The 25169-nt window shown below is 39.0% G+C and overlaps 1 protein-coding gene across 4 annotated transcripts in view; it reads right to left on the bottom strand.

Annotated features, from left to right (window-relative positions):
* The window catches only part of LOC124805170 (AMP deaminase 2), a 467688-nt gene that overhangs the window by 54685 nt on the left and 387834 nt on the right, over positions 1–25169 (bottom strand). For all 4 annotated transcript variants that reach the window (XM_047265658.1, XM_047265667.1, XM_047265673.1 and 1 more), the window contains one exon: positions 9201–9327. In XM_047265658.1, the coding sequence (XP_047121614.1) occupies positions 9201–9327 (127 nt within the window). The remainder of the gene's footprint in view (positions 1–9200; positions 9328–25169) is intronic.

The following is a 25169-nucleotide window of genomic DNA, read 5'->3' as shown; positions in this document are numbered from 1 at the left end:
TTCATGAAATAAGTTTGTGGCTTGTGGAAAATAATTTGATGCTAAATCACAGTAAGACTCAGTTTTTACAGTTTCTAACTCACAATTCAACAAGAACTGATATTTTGATCAGACAGAATGGGCATATTATAAGCGAGACGGAACAGTTCAAGTTCCTAGGTGTTCGGATAGATAGTAAGCTGTTGTGGAAAGCCCACATCCAGGATCTTGTTCAGAAACTAAATGCTGCTTTATTTACCATTAGAACAGTATCTGAAATAAGTGACAGTTCAACACAAAAAGTAGTCTACTTCGCATATTTTCATACACTTATGTCGTATGGTATTATTTTTTGGGGTAATTCTTCTGATTCAAAAAGGGTATTTTTGGCTCAAAAACGGGCTGTTCGAGCTATGTATGGTGTAAGTTCGAGAACCTCTTGTCGACCCCTATTCAATAGTCTGGGAATTCTGACATTGCCCTCACAGTATATATTTTCTTTAATGTTGTTTGCTGTTAGCAATATTAGCCTATTCCCAAGAGTTAGCAGCTTTCACTCAGTTAATACTAGGCAGAAATCAAATCTGCATGTGGAATGCATTTCCTTGACTCTTGTGCAGAAAGGAGTGCAGTATTCTGCTGCATCCATTTTTAATAAGCTACCACAAGAACTCAAAAATCTTAGCAGTAGCCCAAACTCTTAAGTCTAAACTGAAGAGTTTCCTCATGGCTCACTCCTTCTATTCTGTCGAGGAGCTCCTGGAAGAGCTAAAAAATTAAGCGGGTTCCAGTGTTACATTGTTGATTTTCTTTTTTTAAACTTAAGACTTATCACCTGAATATGTTTTTTATATTTCATTTTATCTGTTTCTATGAGGTGCATTCAAGTTCCAAGGCCTCCAATTTTTTTTCTAATTAACTACTCACCCGAAATCAATGAAACTGGCGTTACTTCTCGACGTAATCGCCCTGCAGACGTACGCATTTTTCACAACACTGACGCCATGATTCCATGGCAGCAGCAAAGGCTTCTTTAGGAGTCTGTTTTGACCACTGGAAAATCGCTGAGGCAATAGCAGCACGGTTGGTGAACGTGCGGCCACGGAGAGTGTCTTTCATTGTTGGAAAAAGCCAAAAGTCACTAGGAGCCAGGTCAGGTGAGTAGGGAGCATGAGGAATCACTTCAAAGTTGTTATCATGAAGAAACTGTTGCGTAATGTTAGCTCGATGTGCGGGTGCGTTGTCTTGGTGAAACAGCACACGCGCAGCCCTTCCCGGACGTTTTTCTTGCAGTGCAGGAAGGAATTTGTTCTTCAAAACATTTTCGTAGGATGCACCTGTTACCGTAGTGCCCTTTGGAATGCACTTTCCCCCTCGCTGTCCCAGAACATGGACACCATCATTTTTGCAACACTGGCGGTTACCCGAAATTTTTTTGGTGGCGCTGAATCTGTGCGCTTCCATTGAGCTGACTGGTGCTTTGTTTCTGGATTGAAAAATGGCATCCACATCTCATCCATTGTCACAACCGACAAAAAGAAAGTCCAATTCATGCTGTCGTTGCGCGTCAACATTGCTTGGCAACATGCCACACGGGCAGCCATGTGGTCGTCCGTCAGCATTCGTGGCACCCACCTGGATGACACTTTTCACATTTTCAGGTCGTCATGCAGGATTGTGTGCACAGAACCCACAGAAATGCAAACTCTGGAGGCGATCTGTTCAACAGTCATTCGGCGATCCCCCAAAACAATTCTCTCCACTTTCTCGATCATGTCGTCAGACCGGCTTGTGTGAGCCCGAGGTTGTTTCGGTTTGTCACACGATGTTCTGCCTTCATTAAACTGTCGCACCCACGGACGCACTTTTGACACATCCATAACTCCATCACCACATGTCTCCTTCAACTGTCGATGAATTTCAATTGGTTTCACACCACGCAAATTCAGAAAACGAATGATTGCACGCTGTTCAAGTAAGGAAAACGTCGCCATTTTAAGTATTTAAAACAGTTCTCATTCTCGCTGCTGGCGGTAAAATTCCATCTGCCGTACGGTGCTGCCATCTCTAGGACGTATTGACAATGAACGCAGCCTCATTTTAAAACAATGCACATGTTTCTATCTCTTTCCAGTCTGGAGAAAAAAAATCGGAGGCCTTAGAACTTGAATGCACCTCGTACTATCGTGTTATAATTCCATGTATTGACTCGTTCCATGACCATGGAGACTTCTCCTTAATTTGGTCCCATGGAACAATAAATAAATAAATAAAAACTTAGCTAAGAATGTACCCATTTAGATGACAGAATACTGACAGACATTGTTGCACACAGTACACAAGTTTTCACTCCTGTTTATCATCTGTCTAATGCACAGCATACATGAGAACGAAATAATTTGTAACTCCTTTGCACAATTTTACAGAGGCAGTTTGATTTTACGATGTGATTTTGCAATCTGTTATACCTCTTACCACTGTTGTCGCAAGAGTTTCTGGTGTGTTGTAACACTTACTACTGTTGTCACAAAAGTTGTGCTTTAGTGTATATTTCTAATATTCAGGAAGTTTTACACCTTTTTGCTATTTTAGCTTTTAATAAATCATTACCAGGCTTTACAGATGCAATAATGAGTAACAATTCTGCTGTGCATGGAGCGTAATATATTCACTGCCCTGAAGGATTGGCATGTGCACTATGAACTGTGGACATTCGAAGTAATAAAGTCAGATAACATTATATTGTAATCAAAGTGGTGAAAAAAAAGAGTAAAGAGATGAGTTTCCTAATACTGAAAGTGATCTGGAGAGATGTGGGTCATCAACTTTCACCATCATAAAGTAAACATTGTGGACTGTTAGCTACATGACAAAACTTGATAACTACAAATAGATCTGAATCACCATAGTTCGATCAGATATTTTAAACCTGTACTTTAAGAGAGAATTCTTTCATGCTTTTTGAAACACAGGGAAGCTAGAGGACATCTTCCTATTGATTGTCACTTCGATTTGCTACTAAACCAGTAATGCTAGCTGTCATTCCATCTGTATATCAGACCTACTGATTTCCATCCCATTTGGATAATTCCTTAATGGTGTTTCTTCTTCTTCTTCTTCTTCTTCTTCCTCCTCCTCCTCCTCCTCCTCTTCTTTTCCCTTCCTGTGAGTGTACAGTGTATTTTACTTGCAGACTTTGGTGTCCTTCCTTTAGGAAAATCTAATGGCTCCAATATTATGGATATATTGGACATCTAAAGACATAACAGATCAAGATTTCAAAAGGTTCCTAAGGAAACCTTCACTGAAAAGTTGCCAACAGATTTATAAACATTGCCAAAAGTACAGTGCAGAAAATCAAGCTTTCTTTGAAAGTAATTAAGAGTATTTTGCTATTCTGTTTTGTTTTAAATGTTTCAGGATGACCATCACTAGACTTTTACGACACATACTGTACAATGCTTTTTCAATTGTCCTATTTATTTACTAAAACACAATAAACTATTCTCAGTGATCAGAAGGATCATGTAAGGAAAAGGATAAATAAGTAAGCATGAATTATTCAGACATAACAATATAACAATCTATGTAACATCACTGCAAATATTTTCAGAAGGAAGAAAACTAAGTAACTAGCATTACATTTCTCATTTGAGGAACATCTAGTGATATTTTCCCACACTATATGCATCACATGAACCTTGACCATCTTTCTTCCTCTCTGTCCCACATACGAGACGGAGGAGGAGGAGGAGGAGGAGGAGGAAGAAGAAGAATCAATCTCAGTTTTAAAAATCATTAACAATTTGAGTGAATAACAACATTTTTGCACTAGGACTGTGTGTAATTTTACCTTCAGTTATCCATTTTTCATTTATTATACATTTTCATAGTCTTGTATTGAGGTGTGCATGAGATGGCAACATGAAATTATTTGTTTCTTGTGTCATACATATGTTTAAAATGTTTAACTGGATAGTTTTATCAGTAATTGATTGTTATATGTTTAAAATGGTTTTCTATAAATAATTCTGGATTGGTACAGAAAAAGACAAACATTTCAGGTCATAATTGCAAATACACAGAATATTTGAAAATTTTAGATCCATGAACAAATGTCAGCATGACTCTCTAGGCCTTATATTACACATATTATTAATAATAGCTTTTTGAAGTAAAAAATATTCTATTTACTCTGTTTGCACTCCCCCAAAATATTAGTCCATATGTTACAACTAATTCAAAATAACTGTGGTAACACCTTTCCCATTGTCCAAATCACTTGCGTTACACAATAATTTCATTGTGAATGCAAGACTGTTTAGCTTAGTTGCCAAGTAGCTTATATGAGAGGATCAGGATAATTTTTTTTCTAGAAATACCTTCAGGAATTTGACAGAATCTGCTTCCATAAGCACCTTATTTTTTGGGGGGGTAATTTGGAAGTCATCTTATTTTGACTGTCTTGTTTTAACCTGTGTAAGTTGGGTTCTTTCCTTGTTTCATTTTAATTCATTTTCATCACCCTAGAACCAAACTATATAGGGTGTCAATGACTCTTTGGGGAATTTGTTCTGTGATCTCACAATTAATGGATACAGATGTCTTGTCTGCAAATAAAACTGCGTGGGATGTTATATTTAGAGGTAAATCAATTACATAAAATAAAAACAAGATTGTGTCTAATATGGAACCTTATGGGACTACCTGTGAAATAATTTTTGCCATTCTGAGGAACAATTTCTACTACCTCACATTACAACTACCCTTGGCTTTTGACCCATTAAATATGATTTGAACCATTTCATTTCAAAGCACTACTGTTTCTTCTGTATATTTCTAATTCACGCAACAGTTGAGAGTGATTGATACAGTCAAAAGCAGAAAATTTCACAGAAAATTCCTCACCGTTTTTGGGATTTATCCAGAGATAAGCAAATTTTCTCAACAATTTTTTTGATGGTATATATTGTGCTCTTCCCTTTCTGGAAGCAGAACTCATTTAATATGATGATATTCGATTTTACCATGAAATTTTGGATCTGGATTGCAACAACTATTTTGAATATTTTTGAAAATAGTGCAGAAGACTTATTGGTCAGTTGTTTCCTTTATCTTCCTTTGAGCCTTGCTTGAACAATGGCTTCACTACTGCAGACTTTAGAACATCTGGGAAGCATCCCTCTGCAAATGACTGGCCAATTATTTCAGATAGGGCTCATGATATTATACCAGGAACTGTTTTAACTACTCTGTGGGGTATGAAACAGTGAAGGGTGCAAAGAATCAAATAGGGAAAAAGCCAAGGACTAGCAAAAATTCTTAGATAACACAGGAGATATTGAATTTAACTGATGAAAGCAGAAAATATAAAAATGCAGCCAATTAAGCAGACAAAAGAGAACTCAAATGTCTAAAAAATGAGATGACATGAAGTGCAGGAATGGCAAGAGGACAAATGTGAAGATTTAGAAGCATATAGGACTAGAGGAAAGATACCACCTACAGGAAAATTAAAGAGGCCTTTGGAGAAAGGAGAAGCAGCTGTATGAATATCTAGAGCCCAGATGGAAAACTAATCCTGAGCAAAGAAGGGAAAGGTGGAAGGAGTACATAGAGTGTCTATACAAGGGAAATGGCCTTAAAGGCACAATTATAGAAATGTAAGAGGATGTATGTGAATATGAAATGGGAGATACGACACTGTGTGAATTTGACAGAGCACTGAAAGACATAATTCAAAATAAGGATCCACGAGTAGATGACACTCCTTCAGAGCTACTTATATCCTTGGGAGAGCCAGACATGACAAGACTTTTCCATCTGCTGTGCAAGATGTACAGGACAGGCGAAATACCCTACGACATCAAGACCATTATAGTGATCCCAACTCCAAAGAAAGCACGTGCTGACAAGTGTGAATATTATCCAACTACTAGTTTAATAAGTCATGGATGCAAAGTAGTAACACAAATTCTTTACAGAAGAATGGAGAAATTGGTAAAAGCCAAGTTATGGAAGAACAGTTTTGATTCTGGAGACTGTTAGGAACACACAAGGCAATACTGACCTTACAACTTCTCTTAGAAGATAGGTTAAGGAAAGGCAAACCTACAATATAGAATTTTTAGACTTAAAGAAAGCTTTTGACGATGCTGACTGGTGTCATCTCTTTGAAATCCTGAAGGTAGCAGGGGTAAAATACAGGAGCAAAAGGCTGTATAAAACTTGTACAAACCAAACAGCAGATACAAGAGTCAAGGGGGATGAAAGGGATGTGGTGGCTGAGAAGGAACAGAGATAGGGCTGTAGCCTATCCCCAATGTTAATAAATCTTTACACTGAGCAAAGCAGTAAAGGAAACCAAAGAAAAATTTGGTATAGGAAGTAAAGTTCAGGGAGAAGAAATAAAAACCTCGAGATTTACTGATGACATTGCAATTCTGTCAGAGACAGCAAAGAACTAGGAAGAGCATTTGAACACAATGGACAGTGTCTTGAAAGGAGGACAATAAGATGAAAACAAAAAAAAGCAAAGTGAGGCTAATGGAATGTAGTCACATTAAATTAGGTCACACTGAGGGAATTAGATTAGGAAATGAGACACTTAAAGTGGTAGATGAATTTTGCTATTTGGACAGAAAATAACTGATGATGGTAGAAGCAGAGAGGATAAATTCTTGATGGGCAATGGCAAGAAAGGAGTTTCAGAAGAAGACAAATTTGTTAACATTGAGTGTAGATTTAAGTGTAATGGAAGTACTTCCTGAAAATTTTTTGTATGGAGTTGAGCCATGTATGGAAGTGAAACATGAACGATAAACAGTTTAGACAAGAAGAGAATAGAAGCTTTTGGAATGTGGTGCTGCAGAAGAATATTGAAGATTAGATGGGTAGATCACATAACTAATGAGGAGGTACTGAATGGAATTGGGAAGACAAGAAATTTGTGGCACAACTTGACGAAAAGAAGGGATCAGGTGATAGGACACATTATGAAGCATAAAGGGATCACCAATTTAGTATTGGGGGGACACGTGGGTGGATAAAAATCTTAGAGGGTGATGGAGACATGAATACATTAAACAGATTCAGATGAATGTAAGTTGCAGTAGATATTCAGAGATGAAGAGGCTTGTATAGGATAGATAGCATCAAACCAGTTTTCAGACTGAATACCAAAGCAGTGTATATTTCATCCCATCCAGTCAAATTTTTATTTTTATGGGACACTACTACCTTTTCTACATATTTAGCTGAAATTCATTCAAATGTAGTTAGAACTTGCCTGTGATCATGATCTACTTAAATCAATGCCTCATTTTGATACAGTAACAGAAAACACATTTAAATATTCTAATATTTCTGAAGAATTGATTTTGGAAATCTGTAGACTGCGAACTATGACACCAACTTTAGATTTTACAACTGGCTGTATCATCTTTGATTTATTTGTATGTTTCAGAATGCATTTTTTGTGTGCCATTTATTTGCTGCCTTTACCACCCTTCTAAATAAAGTTTTATACCTTTTTACACAGTTTATAAAATCTAAATTTGTATAACTTTTCAGTGCATTATGGAACTGTCTTTTTTCTAGCACTTGACACTTTTACATCAGCAGTTATCCATTTCAGTTTACTTGTCATCTTTTTATGACAGACTGTAGGGGGAAATGATTTATTAAAAACATGCAAGAAATTCTAAGAAATCTGCCACTCTATATGGGTGAAGCACAAGCCAATCAACTTTCACAAGGCTTTCTTTATCAGTGTTCACAAAATTCCTTTCTATTGTTACTTAAAAGTTATACATCACTAAACAGCTAAACTGTTTGCAGAAGAAGTATGTAAAAACCTCGTAACTCTGGCTAGTGCTCATTAACACATATATAGATTTGTCTCACTCCTAGCCTGTGATATCACCAGAGCATCAGCCAACAACAGGGTGTTTTCAATCACGACACCAGATCTTCATTTTGAATGATTTTTAAGCTTTAATTACATAAAAATAACAAACATTTTGTGAGAATATTGACTGTAAATGCTATTTATATGTAATAATCAATCAGAATAACTAAACCATACTTTTAACATATGAAAATAACCTACTAAACATACTGGATTTGAAATAGCTACACAGAACAAGCAAAGAAAGCACAGATGGTGGAATAATAAATGTGAAGAAGCACTTAACACAAAAAAGCTTGGAACAGTTGGTGTAGCAGCAAAACACACAGTAATTGGAAAATCTATCCATTTGAGAAGAAGTGGACACATAAAATTATTGGGGAAAACAAATAAAGAAAATGATGGGGAGGCAAGCCAAAAAAAAGAATTAGGAGAAATGCAGACTGAACAAGAGATCTTACTCAACAGAGACAAATTCAGACTAGATGTCAAGAAATTCAAATGTTTTCAGGATGTTAAAACAAACAGAAAATCAACTGGTGTCAAATCGTCATGTGAGAGGAAAAGAGCTCATTCTGAGAAAATGGAAGTTTTGGTGGGTGACGATGGAAGAGAGATACAAATAGTTATGTTGATGTGGTCCTTGGTTGGTCTATAACGAAATAAAATAAAAAATAAAGGACTGATTTTCAGGTGGTGTTTTTATTTCCATATGGAGAGAGCAAGTATTACAGCTGACTGAAGTTCCTCTATTATGGCTCATGAATAAATCACAATTGTGCCTCCCCTCTGTCAACAGATCATAAGAATACATACTTCTGAAGTTGCGCAGCCACTGCCATTTGTTCTTATCAACACATTTTACAATTTTTTTGTTTCACTGATAAAAGTGTTAAGAAAAGCAATGTTTGTGTGTTAATTAGCTCTGATGAATGGATAAGAATGCAAAAAATAAAGTGGACTGCATTTTATAACACAACGATAAAAAAGTCAAAATTAAATTTTTCCACATCAGCTGCCTTTTTATAAAAATGTCACTGAACCTGTAACTTTAAGAAGAAAACATTTAGATTTAAAAACTTCAATGACCGACTTCCTTTATATCTTCAGTTACATTATTTGCCAAATATTTTAAACACGAATTGCTTAATAAGCTAACTGCAAGAAAATCATTTGGAACTTCGGTATTATTATATCATTCTTATAAATGTATGAAGAAGATAATCTGAAATATGTATTTTACTGCATTCTTATTGCTGTCTAATATGCACTATTATACACTGTGAATAAAATTATGTTAATGAACACTCACATACTGTAGGAACCTATGCAGTTCTGGATGTGAGTTTGGATCATTTGTTGCTTCAAAAAGTGGCAAAAAAATATTGTTCAGTATTTCTTGAAAGTTGTCCATCAGTTTGTTTGATTTGAATATATCACTGAAAAATGAGGAAATAAAACAAATTAATATAGTAAGTATACACGTGAAATATATATTGGGGAAAAAACTGAAAAAAGGGCTACATGGATGTTGATTTGAAATATTCTTCATTCAATTTCTGTTTGTAATCGTAACACAAAAATTTTATTTTGACAAAGTTAAGTTATTTAAGCCCACTGTAATTAGTAGGGTTAAGTTTTGTTCACATGTCACTCCATGTGTTTAAGACAGTTTCAACAACAGTGACAAAAAAAAATAATAATGTTGTTAATGTTAAACAAACCCTGTGAAGACAAAAAAGGTATATACAGGCAATAGTCAGATAGATACACAAATAGTAAAATGAGCTTCAGCAGTTGTTAAATGCAGTAATTAACATATAGTTTTTACAGACAATCTATTATTTTCAATTGGCAGCATATCAGAATTAAGGATATTAATGGATAAGATGAAAGGACAATCCTTAATACTTAAACCTGGATGATTACTTCTGAATGAGACCACTACATTGGCTATTCCATGATAAAATCTGGGAGACATCCTAGTTCTCCATTAGTTATAACCATCATTTATGAATATTTCCCTCTAAGAAGTCTTTAAACATATTCTTATAACTAGTGCTAGTTAGGTAATATGCTAAATTACCTCTAGTGCTAATGTTGTAGCCATAAATTACATCTATGCATAACATTTGTTGTTACAGATTACTATTATTATTAGTATTATTCTTTCCTGTCTCAGACGTTATGTCTGGTCAAAAATGGAAAGTGACGCGGACCTTGATCAAGCGTGACTTCCTTTTAAATGTACGGTATATGTTATATTTCATTTAGGAACTTTCGGGTGATTGAAAATGTATCAATAATTACGGATTTCTGTAGTTGTACATATAAGTTTGGATGTAGCTGTATTGCATTGATGTACTGGTGGATATTGTGTGGTATGACTCCTGTAGTTGATAGTATAATTGGTATAATGTCAACTTTATCCTGATGCCACATGTCCTTGACTTCCTCAGCCAGTTGGATGTATTTTTCCATATTTGCTCCTGTTTTCTTTTGTATATTTGTTGTATTGGGTGTGGATATTTCGATTAGTTGTGTTAATTTCTTCTTTTTATTGGTGAGTATGATGTCAGGTTTGTTATGTGGTGGTGTTTTATCTGTTATAATGGTTCTGTTCCAGTATAATTTGTATTCATCATTCTCCACTACATTTTGTGGTGCATACTTGTATGTGGGAACATGTTGTTTTATAAGTTTATGTTGTAAGGCAAGCTGTTGATGTATTATTTTTGCTACATTGTCATGTCTTCTGGGGTATTCTGTATTTGCTAGTGTTGTACATCCACTTGTGATGTGATCTACTGTTTCTATTTGTTGTTTGCAAAGTCTGCATTTATCTGTTGTGGTATTGGGATCTTTAATAATATGCTTGCTGTAATATCAGGTGTTTATTGTTTGATCCTGTATTGCAATCATGAATCCTTCCGTCTCACTGTGTATATTGCCTTTTCTTAGCCATGTGTTGGATGCGTCTTGATCGATGTGTGGCTGTGTTAGATGATACGGGTGCTTGCCATGTAGTGTTTTCTTTTTCCAATTTACTTTCTTCGTATCTGTTGATGTTACGTGATCTAAAGGGTTGTAGAAGTGGTTATGAAATTGCAGTGGTGTAGCCGATGTATTTATATGAGTGATTGCTTTGTGTATTTTGCTAGTTTCTGCTCATTCTAGAAAGAATTTTCTTAAATTGTCTACCTGTCCATAATGTAGGTTTTTTGTGTCTATAAATCCCCTTCCTCCTTCCTGTCTGCTTAATGTGAATCTTTCTGTTGCTGAATGTATGTGATGTATTCTATATTTGTGGCATTGTGATCGTGTAAGTGTATTCAGTGCTTCTAGGTCTGTGTTACTCCATTTCACTACTCCAAATGAGCAGGTCAATATTGGTATAGCGTAAGTATTTATAGCTTTTGTCTTGTTTCTTGCTGTCAATTCTGTTTTCAGTATTTTTGTTAGTCTTTGTCTATATTTTTCTTTTAGTTCTTCTTTAATATTTGTATTATCTATTCCTATTTTTTGTCTGTATCCTAGATATTTATAGGCATCTGTTTTTTCCATCGCTTCTATGCAGTCACTGTGGTTATCCAATATGTAATCTTCTTGTTTAGTGCGTTTTCCCTTGACTATGCTATTTTTCTTACATTTGTCTGTTCCAAAAGCCATATTTATATCATTGCTTAATACTTCTGTTATCTTTAGTAATTGGTTGAGTTGTTGATTTGTTGCTGCCAGTAGTTTTAGATCATCCATATATAGCAAATGTGTGATTTTGTGTGGGTATGTTCCAGTAATATTGTATCCATAATTTGTATTATTTAGCATGTTGGATAGTGGGTTCAGAGCAAGACAGAACCAGAAAGGACTTAATGAGTCTCCTTGGTATATTCCACGCTTAATCTGTATTGGGTGTGATGTGATATTATTTGAATTTGTTTGGATATTAAGTGTGGTTTTCCAATTTTTCATTACTATGTTTAGGAACTGTATCAATTTAGGATCTACTTTGTATATTTCCAATATTTGTAGTAACCATGAGTGGGGTACACTATCAAAAGCTTTTTGGTAATCAATGTATGCATAGTGTAGTGACCTTTGTTTAGTTTTAGCTTGATATGTCACCTCTGCATCTATTATCAGTTGCTCTTTACACCCTCGTGCTCCTTTGCAACAGCCTTTTTGTTCTTCATTTATAATTTTGTTCTGTGTTGCATGTGTCATTAATTTCTGTGTAATATTTTGTATATTGTTGGTAGGCATGTTATGGGGCGATATTTAGCTGGGTTTGCTGTGTCTGCTCGATCTTGAGGTTTCAGGTAAGTTATTCCATGTGTAAGTGTATCAGGGAATGTGTATGGGCCTGCAATGTAACTGTTAAATAATTTAGTTAGATGTGAATGTGTCGAGGTAAACTTTTTTAGCCAGATTTGCTATTTTATCTTTTCCAGGGGCTTTCAAATTGTGAGTAGAATTAATCATCATCATCATCTATGAGTGCAGCATATGCTGTTGTCAGGTTGCCATATAGTGATATGATACTTTACATCACTGGAGGTGTTTGATGTGGATTTCTTTTGATTGGTGTGTTGTTTGATGCTAAATATGAGGTATGGCTATAAAATAACAAGATTATTGCTCTAAAACATTTTATTCAAAAAACACACATATTTAGTCATTGTCACCCTCAGTATACTCCTCTCTTCTATCCCCACAATGCTCATGCGAATTTTCCATTGATGAAAACAGTGATGGAAGTCTCCCTCTGCAAGCTCCTTGATGAAGTGTGGCACTTTTTCTTTCACTGCTTCTGCAGATAGTAATCTTGTTCCTTTCAGTGCAGATCTGACCTTGGAGAATATGTAAGAGTCACATGGTGCTAGGTCAATTAAATAAGGGGAGTGGTCCAACACTCCGAGGCCAAACTGTAGGAGCCGGTGTGTTTTACTGATGCAGAGCCCATGACTTATTCTTCCACAATTCCAGTCTCTTTTTTCTTATTTCAATGGATTTGAGCAAGAACCTCATGGTAGTAACATTGATTACTAATGTAACCTTCACGAACCCAGTGAAGAGACACAATTAATCACTTTGAACCTTGATTTACTCATTCAAGCTCTTTTTGCTCCAGCTGAAGTTGGGCCCTTGCAAAGCATGAACTGGCACTTGAGTTTCTGGACTGTAAGTGAAAAACTAAGAGTCATCAAATGTTATCAGTCTTTCCAGAAATTGATCATTTTCAATGGTATTTGGCTGATCATAAGAATTTTCAGCACCAGTTTCACACATACTTTTCTTATGTGAAATTGTTTATGTAAACTTTGCCTTGTGCATTCTTTGTCAACTCCTACAGTTTCATCCTTTGTCAACTCTTAGTTTCAGCAGTCAGTTTAATACTCAACCAAAAGTCATACCACATCATATTATCTACTTTTTAGATATTTTCATCCACTGTTGATATTGAAGGGTGCTCTGGGCATGAGTCACCTTCAATGTCTTCTTGGCCATCTCTAAACACTCGAACAACTCAAAAACTCACTTCTTTCATAAAAGATTGGTTTCAGTCACAGTTTTTCCAAGTTTCATGTGAAACTTGATGACAATTCATTGCTCTATTATTACACTTACCATTTTCCTGGCAAAACAAAATAACAGCTCTTACACAAATAAAGGCCACGGCCACATTAATTTATCTTCAGACATAAGAGATGCCACATACAACTGAGATGACTTCACACATCACAGCTAATTGTCGTTCATCTTACTCTGTGACAGCATCAGTTTCTTTATCTTATATCCGCACCTCGTAGATGCTGCAGAAAGTGATGGATGCTCAAAACTCATTGTATGACCTTTTTCACTATTCTCAAGAATTGGTTCCACATCACACAATGTATAACTTGCACTCCCTGACTAGTGACCAAGTTTTTTACCAAACTGTCTACATCATGCATGTGTGGAAGTTCTTATATGTAAAAACAAAAGAGGCTAGAATTAAATACAAATCAGCAACACATCTTCTCATCCCTCTTCTCCATTTTGGCAGGAACCCCACTGACTGGAGTTTGTTCTTTCATGATCCACTCAATAAGGACAGCCTTCTATCAGGAAGTCCAGCATGCCCAACTGGAATTGACGCACAGTCTTTCTGAACCTTCATGGGATGATGATTACAGTGACCAATCCATTGGCTTACTGATTGCTCCCTTCTGGACATATCAATTGTTCCTCTGTGTATACATCTGAGTTAAACTAGTGAGCCAAGTTAAATTGGAAAGTGATATTAAAATAAATGTAAAAGGACTGAAATACTGTGACATAAGGGAGAGATGTGTCAGCAGTATAAACAGTTGCCTTTGCCCCGCCACCCACCCACCCCTCTTGACTTCTGACCCGTCATCTCCATCTACATCTCTAGTCCAAAAGTCACCTTACTGTGTGTGGCAGAGGGTACTGGTGGTACCAGTACTATTATTTTCCTGCTTCTCTGCTCCACTCATAAATGCTGCATGGGAAGAAAGGCTGTTTATAAAGTTTCATATGAGCTTGTAATATAACCAAGGAGCATATACAGAAGCAAACAATACCATGCTAAGCAAATGATTCAAACCAAATCTTGTTTACATTCGTAAATACTCTGAGTCATTCCTTTATTTATTCATTTACAATAATTACTGATTGTTATGATATTCTTGAATATGACGTTATTATTAGTCAATTATGCATAAGTACTGTTTGTTTTCTATGTAAACTGTACCACACTTTCAACATGAATGCTATTTCAAATGTTAAGTAATTATATTAAATGAATATATCCAACACTGAATTATGCCATAAACATTTTCACTGTAATCAAAGAACAAATTATATGTGTAACTAAAATTTGTTAACTCTGGATTGTTAGGAAAAATATATTTTGAAATACTGAAACAAAAATATTACATCTATTGCATTCCTGAGTATCATATCTGTTTCTGTATTTTATTATGTATGCCACTGTGCACCCCAGTTATACTATAATTAATTTCAGTAATTGTAATATCAACAGTAAGTGAACTGGTTTGAATTGTTAAAAATGTACTTACAGCTTGGCGGCTGCATTTGTAATGCCAGTTCGGTACAGTTCATGCTTCACATGAGTGCAGAGCAGTAACAGTTTAGACTATGTTCACAGCAGTGTGATTGATTGTAAAAAGTATTCAGTTTTCACTAAACTTGAATCAAAATTAAAAGCATGTGTTCATTAATTTCATTACAGAACCACACCTATGTCTCATAGAATTAAGCTCAGAAAGTTGGAGGCTGCAGCAAAGAGTTTGAAACCCCCCCCCCCCCCCCTGTCATCGGGTAAGTATTATAGTTCATTTTAGTAACAGACAACTACAGATTTAATCAAATCTGTGATATGTTTCATTTACTTATTTTAAAGAAGTAGTACACAAAAATAAAAAAGTATGTTTTATACTGTTGTATTGGAAGTTGGTTAGTTACAAGTTCGAACTTTTCTCTTCTTTTCCTTTGTGTTCATTTCACAAGACATGTGGAAGGAAGTAATATGTTACCCATCTCTTCTTTGAACATATGCTCCTGGAATTTAAATAGTTACCTTTTCTCTGATACAAAACATCTCTCTTGTGGTGACTGCCATTAGAGTGTGTTGAGGAGCTCCATAATCCTCTCAGCTTACTAAATAATTCTGTGATAAAAAGTGCCACTCTTCACTGGATGTTCACTATCTCTTCTGTTAATCTCACTTGGTAAAGGTCCCAGACTGATGAAAAATATTCATAATTGGTTGAAAATGTCTTTTTGTAAGCCATTTCTTTCATATATAAATTACAATTCCTTAATTTCTCCAATTGAATCTCAGCATGGCACCTTACTTTCTTACAATTTGTTTTATGTAGATACTCCACTTCCAGTGATTACAGATGGTTACTCCTAGGTATTTTACAGTTTTTACTGTTTCCAGTGATTTTTCTCCAACAGCATACTAAAACAGGGCTGGATCTCTTTGCTTACTTACATGTGCCATGTTACATTTATTTATGTTCAGGGTCAACTACCACTTCCTGTACTAATCATTGATACTCATCAAGTCATTCTGCACTTCACACCAATGTTATGGCATTGGAACCTCCATACAGTTAACAGCATCATCTGCAAATTACCTCATACAACTTCCAATGTTATCCACAAGATCATTTATATATTGTAAGTAGTAACAGCACTGTAACACCCCAATCGGGGTGCTCCAGAAGTTACCTCCACATCTTTGATTTCATCTCAGTAAGGATAACATTCTCAGCTCTCTCTCTCTCTCTCTCTCTCTCTCTCTCTCTCTCTCTCTCTCTCTCCAGTCATAAATCTAGTGCAATGATACTTGGTAAGCTCTTATTTTGTTCACTAAACAACAGAGTGGAATTGTATCGAGTGCCTTCCAGAAGTCAAGCAAGAGTGTCATCCTGACAGCCTTTGCCTATCATTGTATACAGGGCTGAACAGACTGATCTGTATTTTGCAAGGCTTCTATATAAGGGATCAGTTGCAGTTTTGTAGGGGAAATTTTTGTTCCACAGATGCATATAATGCATAATCACAGAAAATGTTCCAAAATTCTGTAACATATTGACATCACAAATATAACTGTGTATCGGGTAGCCAGCCTTTCTTGTTGGAAATTATCTGTTCCCCCCCCCCCCCCCCCCCCTCTCACCAAATAGTTTTTTTTTATTATTTATTTTAAGGATTTTATACTGAACATTACTTATACTGGTGTTATGAATGGCATACTCATATTACTGTAGTTATTTGTAGTGAATGGTCCAAGATATTGCATGGCAGCATCAACTGAACCTGACAACCCCATATTTTCAGTAAGAGTTATGAAATGGTTTTTGAAAAGTTCAGCAACACTGTATGCACTGTTACCCATGTACTATTTACTCTTAATGCTATGTGCTCCTCTTCATCTCTGGTTCTACCAGTCTCTTCCTTCAATAAATCCCATACGTTCTTTATTTTGTTATTTGATGTGACTGTCCTTTTCTGATAATGCATTTGCTTTGAAGTACATATTACTGTCTTCAATACTTTGCAGTATGTTTTGTAATGATCTATAGTATTTGCATCAGAGCTATTTCTGACTGATAGTGTTTCCTAGTTGTCTTACAGGATACCCTTATTCCTGTAGTAATCCACGGGCCTTTTTACAGAGTTTGGTCTATCTGGACAATCAGGAAAAGTTAGATTGCTATTTATTGTAAAGATAACACACTAAGTTGAAGACACACACACAATTAAAAGATATTTACATGTAAGCTTTCGGTCACAGCTTTTGCTGGAAAAAAGAAAGACACTCCATCCATTCACATAAGCAAGCACACCTCACGCACACATGTTCACCAACTCTGGCAGCATGGGCCAGAGTGAAACTATCATGTGGGATTGTAGCAGCATTGTGGAGAGGGTGGGGAAGAAGAATGGGAAGGGATAGTAGCTTACAGTTGGGGGAAGGGAGGAGCACTGTCTGTCAGAGTGTGCAGGGATTAGGCTACAAACAAGCACAGTGTCAGAAGGCTGTGGGATGGTGAGATGAGGAAAATGGAGCAAAAAAGAAGAGGAGAGGGAAAGACAGGTGGTTGCATTGGCAGAGGGTGGCAAACAATGGTTGTAGGAAACAGGAATTGGGAGTAGGTGATAGGACAGAGTGGGTGGAAACTGATGGATCGAGAGAGTGAGCACAATACGTTATTGCAGGTTAAGACTGGGATAATTACGAGAGCAGAGAATGTGTTGTAAGGGTAACTCCTATCCGTGCAGTTCAGAAAAGTTTTGGTGGAGGGGTGGAGGCTCAGGTTGTGAAGCAGCCAATGAAATCAAGGATGTTATGTTCAGCTGCATGTTGTGCCACAGGATGCTCTTCTCCGTTCTTGATCACAGTTTGGCAGTGGCTGTTCATCATAGTAGACATCATACCAAAATAAGAAGTTAAGCAATGATTGCAGCAGAGCTGGTAAATGATGTGGCTGCTTTCACATCCTAAAGTGGTGTTCTGTTGCCCACCCAACCTCCACATCATCGTAGTCCATTTCTATGCCACTCTCAACCCCAACCCCTTGCCACAGGATCATATCCATGTGGAAGACCATGGTGCAAGACCCACCCAATACACCCACTCAGCACTTCCTATTCCAGTCCTGTCACAGGTTTATCCTACCACTTCAGGGGCCGGACCACCTGTGAAAGCAGTGTTCTTGGATTAGAAAACTTTTGTTATGACCATTATAAACATCACTCCAATTCATGTCTTTGAGGAGCTTCCTACAACAAATACTTTTTGGCTTGCTGAATACCCTCTTGACCTCTGATTTAATAGGTTTTATATCATGGTTAGTTAACAGTATGAATTAAGCCGAATGGCAATGCTACTGACTACAATAAGTTCTTACTGGGAGAGTTTTCAAGAAAATCTTCATTAAAATCTCCAGAAATGGCTAATTCTTTCTTTCTGTTGTTAAGTAGGGCAGTAGAGCTTCAAAGTGATTTGTGAACAGATTAAAATTACCTGCTGGTATTCAGTATAAACTTACTATTATGAATGATTTATTATGAAATTCTACTTCTATTGCACATGCTTCCATATGTTGCTCTACGCAAAATTTATAGATGTCTATGTTATTAAGTTTCTGGCAATTCATGATGGCTGTAGCAACTCCTCCATCCTCCATTTCTGCCCTACCAAAGTGAGATACTATCATAAATCCTACTAAACTTTACACATTTGTACCCCGGGTCACTTCATGTTCAAATACGCAGATCATGTCAACTGGGTGGATGACTCATTCATCAATACAGACAAGTAGTTCATTAATTTTATTTCTCAGCCCTTGAATATTGTGATGCACTAGAGATAGTTGGCATTTCACATTGACTGAGATAAACTGGTTGGAAATAAAATTTCTGTTAACTGGTGCCCTTCCCAGGGATGCTTTTATCAACAGTTGGTGTTCAAAAAGGCTACATACCTCAGCACATACCTGAGAAGAGGGACCTCAGGTTCAGATGGTGGCTATGTGCTTATTCACAACACACTTTTTTCTGACACTTGAATAGATAATGGGCTCCACCTTGCAGTTGTTTAAAGGTGATTAAATTATCAATTAATAGGTGATGTTTGTGTCACTGGAGAACTATCTGATGACTTTAATGGTGAAGCCAATTTCTTCCTTCGACCATGAAAATTTTTTGGACCATGAGGTCCTGAAGGAAATGAGAACCTCATGTCTCCTTTGAACAGTATTGTCTTTGTTGTACCTTGGAAAGTGCCATAAATTTCCTCTTATTTGATAGTGTCAAATGTATCAGACAGCCTTCTTGATGGCACATCTGTGTACGAGTCCAGTTGCATCATGGTGTGACAAGAACTAGATAATCATAAAGTGATGATGTTGCACGAGCATCATGAACTCTCCAGTGGACTGAGGGGAGGAGCATAGGACTATAGCCCAAAAGGTATACGACGAAAAATATCCCTTAAATCTCATCAAATGCATGGGAAAGCAATAGTTCAGAATACGTCAGTCATGATCTGAGATCAGTTACAATGGCTTGATGTGACATTAGAGTTTCTCTCCACAAGTGATGGTGTTTGTCAAAACTACCCAACATAAGAATTGGTGCAGGTAGCTCAGTGATCAGGATTAATATTTTCAGCAATGTCTCCTCTCCATTGGGTTGGTAGTAAACACAAATGATAAAAATTCTGTGGAATTTTTTATGTACAGCTACAGACCTTGGGGAAGATCAGTTTGGAGTCCGTAGAAATGTTGGAACACGTGAGGCAATACTAACCTTAAGACTTATCTTAGAAGAAAGATTAAGAAAAGGCAAACCTATGTTTCTAACATTTGTAGACCTAGAAAAAGCTTTTGACAGCGTTAACTGGAATACTCTCTTTCAAATTCTGAAGGTGGCAGGGGTAAAATACAGGGAGCGAAAGGCTATTTACAATTTGTACAGAAACCAGATGGCAGTTATAAGAGTCGAGGGGCATGAAAGGGAAGCAGTGGTTGGGAAAGGAGTGAGACAGGGTTGTAGCCTCTCCCCGATGTTATTCAATCTGTATATTGAGCAAGCAGTAAAGGAAACAAAAGAAAAATTCGGAGTAGGTATTAAAATCCATGGAGAAGAAATAAAAACTTTGAGGTTCACCAATGACATTGTAATTCTGTCAGAGACAGCAAAGGACTTGGAAGAGCAGTTGAACAGAATGGACAGTGTCTTGAAAGGAGGATATAAGATGAACATCAACAAAAGCAAAACGAGGATAATGGAATGTAGTCGAATTAAATCGGGTGATGCTGAGGGGATTAGATTAGGAAATGAGACACTTAAAGTAGTAAAGGAGTTTTGCTATTTAGGGAGCAAAATAACTGATGATGGTTGAAATAGAGAGGATATAAAATGTAGACAGGCAATGACAAAGAAATCGTTTCTGAAGAAGAGAAATTTGTTAACATCGAGTATAGATTTAAGTGTCAGGAAGTCGTTTCTGAAAGTATTTGTATGGAGTGTAGCCATGTATGGAAGTGAAACATGGACGATAAATAGTTTGGACAAGAAGAGAATAGAAGCTTTCGAAATGTGGTGCTACAGAAGAATGCTGAAGATAGGGTGGGTAGATCACGTAACTAATGAGGAGGTATTGAATAGGATTGGGGAGAAGAGAAGTTTGTGGCACAACTTGACTAGAAGAAGGGATCAGTTGGTAGGACATGTTTTGAGGCATCAAGGGATCACAAATTTAGAATTGGAGGGCAGCGTGGAGGGTAAAAATCGTAGAGGGAGACCAAGAGATCAATACACTAAGCAGATTCAGAAGGATGTAGGTTGCAGTGGGCACTGGGAGATGAAGAAGCTTGCACAGGATAGAGTAGCATGGAGAGCTGCATCAAACCAGTCTCAGGACTGAAGACCACAACAACAACAACAACAACAACAACAAACAGTCCTCAATGTATTGCTAAACAATATTTCTAAATTTAAAAAAAAATTCTCACCAAACTGAATATTCATAAAAGCTTCAGGCTTCCAGCCAATAATCATTCACTAAACTCAATGCTATTTTGACAGGGCACCTACCTGTCATTCTCAAATAGCTACTGAAGACTGATGAAGATGTTCCCTAATCCCACAAGGTTATGGTGACAGACTGACCACATTATGTGATGGACACCACATTCTATGGTGGAACTGCTTTCAAGGTTGCCACTCATCAAAGCTGTAAATGAAATCTGTCATCTTTGTTTAGTGCAAATCATGGAAATAATGAGGTTCTGTACAACCATGTTCTCTGGCACTGTCTTTGAGTACATGTGCTCTTAAGCAAACTGTCTAGATCTGAGACTGTGTGAGCTCTGTGTGCAAGTGTTTTAAACACACTCATAGTTTACCTAAAACACTTGCACACACAACTCACACAGTCTAAGATCTAGTCTGCCCAAAGAACACACCCAATTAAAGATAGTGAACAGATAAAATTGATATTCTACATGGCAGGTTCACAGGGCGCTATCAATAAAAGTCAAAACCTTGAAGGTGGATAAAGAAGAGAGCTTTCCAGCAAAGTCACTTGCTTGTCTTCCCTTTGTGTGTGTGTGTGTGGGTTGAGGTTTTCGGGCGCTAAACAGCGTGGTCATCAGCGCCCAAACGCATAGAAACAGGAACACATGCGGAGAAGAGACGAAGACGGACAGCGAACAAGGAGAACGGCTAAAAGACACAGACCTGACGCAGTTACAAATCCTCACATACAGAGGCAAAACAAGAGGAGAAGAAACGCACTAAAAAGGAAAGGAAACACAAGGAAAAGAGAACAGAAATTGAAGGGAAACAAGTAGGTAATCGTGACTGGCGGACCTCTTACCTAAAACCTGGGTGAACCAGTCACCCAGCAGCACATTAAAATCCTCTCCCTAAAATCCGAGGCAACAAATTGGACAGGACACAAAACCGTAAGACCTTAACCACAGTCGTTGCGTCGTCTTGCAAAATAGAGGGCAAATCCGGTGGCAAGGAAACCACCGCCCTCTGGTCAGAGAATAAAGGACAGTCAAGTAAAATGTGGCGCACAGTTATCAGGTCGCCACAAACACTACAGATTGGGGGGTCCTCCCGCCGGAGTAAAAAACCGTGCGTTAAGGGACTGTGCCCGATGCGGAGGCGGGTGAGGAGAACCTCATCCCGCCTGCATGACTGGTAGGATGTACGCCATGGCCGCGTGGTGGCCTTGACCAGACGCAGCTTATTTTCACCGACTGCCAGCCACTCCTCTTCCCATTGACGCATAACACGAGAACGCAAAAGGGAGGTAACAGCATGGAGGGGGACGGCACATTCAACAACGTGAGGGAGGGAACATGCATCTTTGGCAGCCACATCCGCCAGTTCGTTTCCCGTAATACCCACGTGCCCCGGCACCCAGCAGAAAGAAACCTCCTTCCCCTGCCGTTGCAGGTGGAGTAGGGCATCATGGATGTTCTGGACGACCGTATCCGCTGGGTACAAGTGTTGCATGGTCTGAAGGGCACTCAGAGAGTCAGAACAGATGAGAAACTTAAGACTGGGAACACATCTCATCTGCTCCAATGCCCGCAAGATCGCAAACAATTCGGCATCAAAGATGGTAAACGCTGCAGGAAGCCGTAATTTGATGACTCGATCAGGGAAAACCACAGCACAACCTACAGAGTCCCCCTGTTTAGAGCCATCCGTAAATACTGATACATGGTCAGGATGCTGGTTTAAAATATCGTAAAATAAGGAGGTAAAAACAAACGCAGGAGTGCAGCTCCTCCGGTACTCTGACAAGTCTAAAAGGACGCTGGGCCTCTGGAGCAACCAGGGAGGCAGGCGGGTAAAACCCTGGAGTTGGGGTGCCACACGCTCCACACCAAGGGACTCAAGCAAATGCTTGGCACGAATCCCAAATGGTCTCGTTGCCCTTGGACGACTGGAAAAGAGACATTCCATAGGGGGTCGGGCAACAGTAGGGTACGCAGGGGAGGTAGGACAGGCAAGGAATTGACACACCCGTCGCACCATGAGGAGTTTCCGCCGGATGGCGAGCGGCGGTTCCCCTGCCTCAGCACACAGGCTGGGGATGGGACTGGTACGGAAGGCACCAGTGGCCAGCCTGATACCCTCATGGTGTACTGCGTCAAGAATCTTCAGATACGAAGGCCTCGCTGACCCATACACAGTGCATCCATAGTCAAGACGCGACCGGACGAAAGCCCTATAAAACTGCAGCAGACGCGCCCGATCTGCTCCCCAGGACCGATGGCTCAAACACTTCAAAATATTCAGCGCCTTCAGGGCCCGCACCTTGAGGTCTTTAAGGTGCGGCAACCACGACAACTTGGAATCAAAAGTGAGGCCCAGGAACCTCACAGTGTCTCTAAAAGGAAGAATGGTGCCCCTCAGACGCAATTCAGGGGAGGTAAAAGCACGTCGAGAACGATTAAAATGAACACACACACATTTGTCTGCAGAAAAGGTAAAACCCGTCTTCGCAGTCCATGCCTCTAATCGCTTTATCGTAAGCTGCAGCTGCCGACTAGCAGTGACAAGACTGGAGGAAGAACAGAAAACAGCAAAATCGTCCACAAACAAGGAGCACTGGGCAGGACTCCGGATTGTGGACGTGATACTGTTAATGGCGACGGCAAAGAGGGTGACACTTAAAACGCTTCCCTGAGGAACACCATTCTCCTGCACGTACAAATCAGATAGCACATTACCAACCCGATATCGAAAGACGCGGCGGGAAAGAAAGGACCGAATGAAGATGGGGAGATGGCCACGAAAGCCCCACTGATGGAGTTGATTGAGGATAAGGCGGCGCCAAGTAGTGTCATACGCCTTATTAATGTCAAAGAATACACCTAGACAATGCTGGTTACGTAAGAAGGCCTGCTGGATGACCGCCTCAAGCAGGGTCAAGTTGTCTATAGTTGAACGACATCTCCGAAAGCCACACTGAGAGTGGCTAAGGAGCTGCCTGGTCTCGAGCAGCCAAACCAGGCGACGGTTGACCATGCGTTCCAATGTCTTCCCGACACAGCTCGTCAAAGCAATACTCCGATAACTACTGGGATGCATTCGGTCCTTTCCCGGTTTGAGGAGGGGAACCAAAATCGCCTCCCTCCACGAGTCAGGGAACGTGCCGGATGACCATATCATATTAAAACAATTCAGGAGTACTTCCTTGGATGGCAGCAACAAGTGCTGCAGCATGCTGTACAGGATTTGATCAGCACCTGGCGCAGTATCATGAGCCACAGACAGCGCCGAATCCAGTTCCCACATTGTGAAGGGGCAGTTGTAGGGTTCAGAATTCGGAGACCGGAAGTCCAAGTGATCCCTCTCGATAGCAGTGCGGTAGCGGCAGAAATCTGGATCACAGTTCATAGTGGCAGTAGATTCGGCAAAATACGTGGCCAGTGTCTGGGCAATGTCTCTCGGCGCCGTGAGTAGACTACCCTGATGCAGCAATGCCGTGACAGGTAGTTGGCTGCGTTTCCCGGAGATCCTCCTGATGGCTTCCCACACTTTTGTAGAACTAGTGGAGCGGGAGATGGAGTTCAAGAACGATTGCCATGACCGTCGTTTGCTCTCTTTAATCACTCGCCGGGCCTTGGCCCTTGCCACCCGAAAGGCCGCAAGATTGTCAGCTGAGGGACGGCACTTGAAGCGGCGCAGAGCTGCACGGCGGGCTCGGATGGCTGAGCGGCACTCAGTGGTCCACCAAGGGACAAGGCGCCTCTTGGAATGACTTGAGGACCGTGGGATCGACAATTCAGCAGCATGGGAGATCACGGCTGTAACATGGTCGACCCATTCGTGGACGCTGGCACGGTGTTCCAAAACAGCTAAATCGCTGAAAAGTGTCCAGTCAGCTCTGCAGAGGTTCCACCTGGGTGGCACTGGTAATGCTACAGTCTCATCCAGGAGGCGAATCCAAAGGGGGAAGTGGTCACTAGAATGGAGGTCAGCGGCAACCTCCCACAGAGCAGAATCCGCGAGTGCTGGAGAGCAAAAGGAAAGGTCAATAGCTGACGACGACCCAGAAGCAGTACAGAAATGAGTGGGAGCACCAGAGTTGAGGATGCACAGTTCTTCGGATGCCATGAGGCTTTCCAGAATGCGACCCCTGGGGCAAGTAGTCGTAGAGCCCCATAAGACATTATGAGCATTGAAGTCCCCCAGAAGGAGAAAT

The sequence above is a fragment of the Schistocerca piceifrons genome, chromosome 1 (assembly GCF_021461385.2).
Source record: "Schistocerca piceifrons isolate TAMUIC-IGC-003096 chromosome 1, iqSchPice1.1, whole genome shotgun sequence".
Classification (NCBI taxonomy): domain Eukaryota; kingdom Metazoa; phylum Arthropoda; class Insecta; order Orthoptera; family Acrididae; genus Schistocerca; species Schistocerca piceifrons.
Note: the sequence above shows the minus strand (reverse complement) of the source record. Positions and strands in the feature narration are given on the sequence as shown.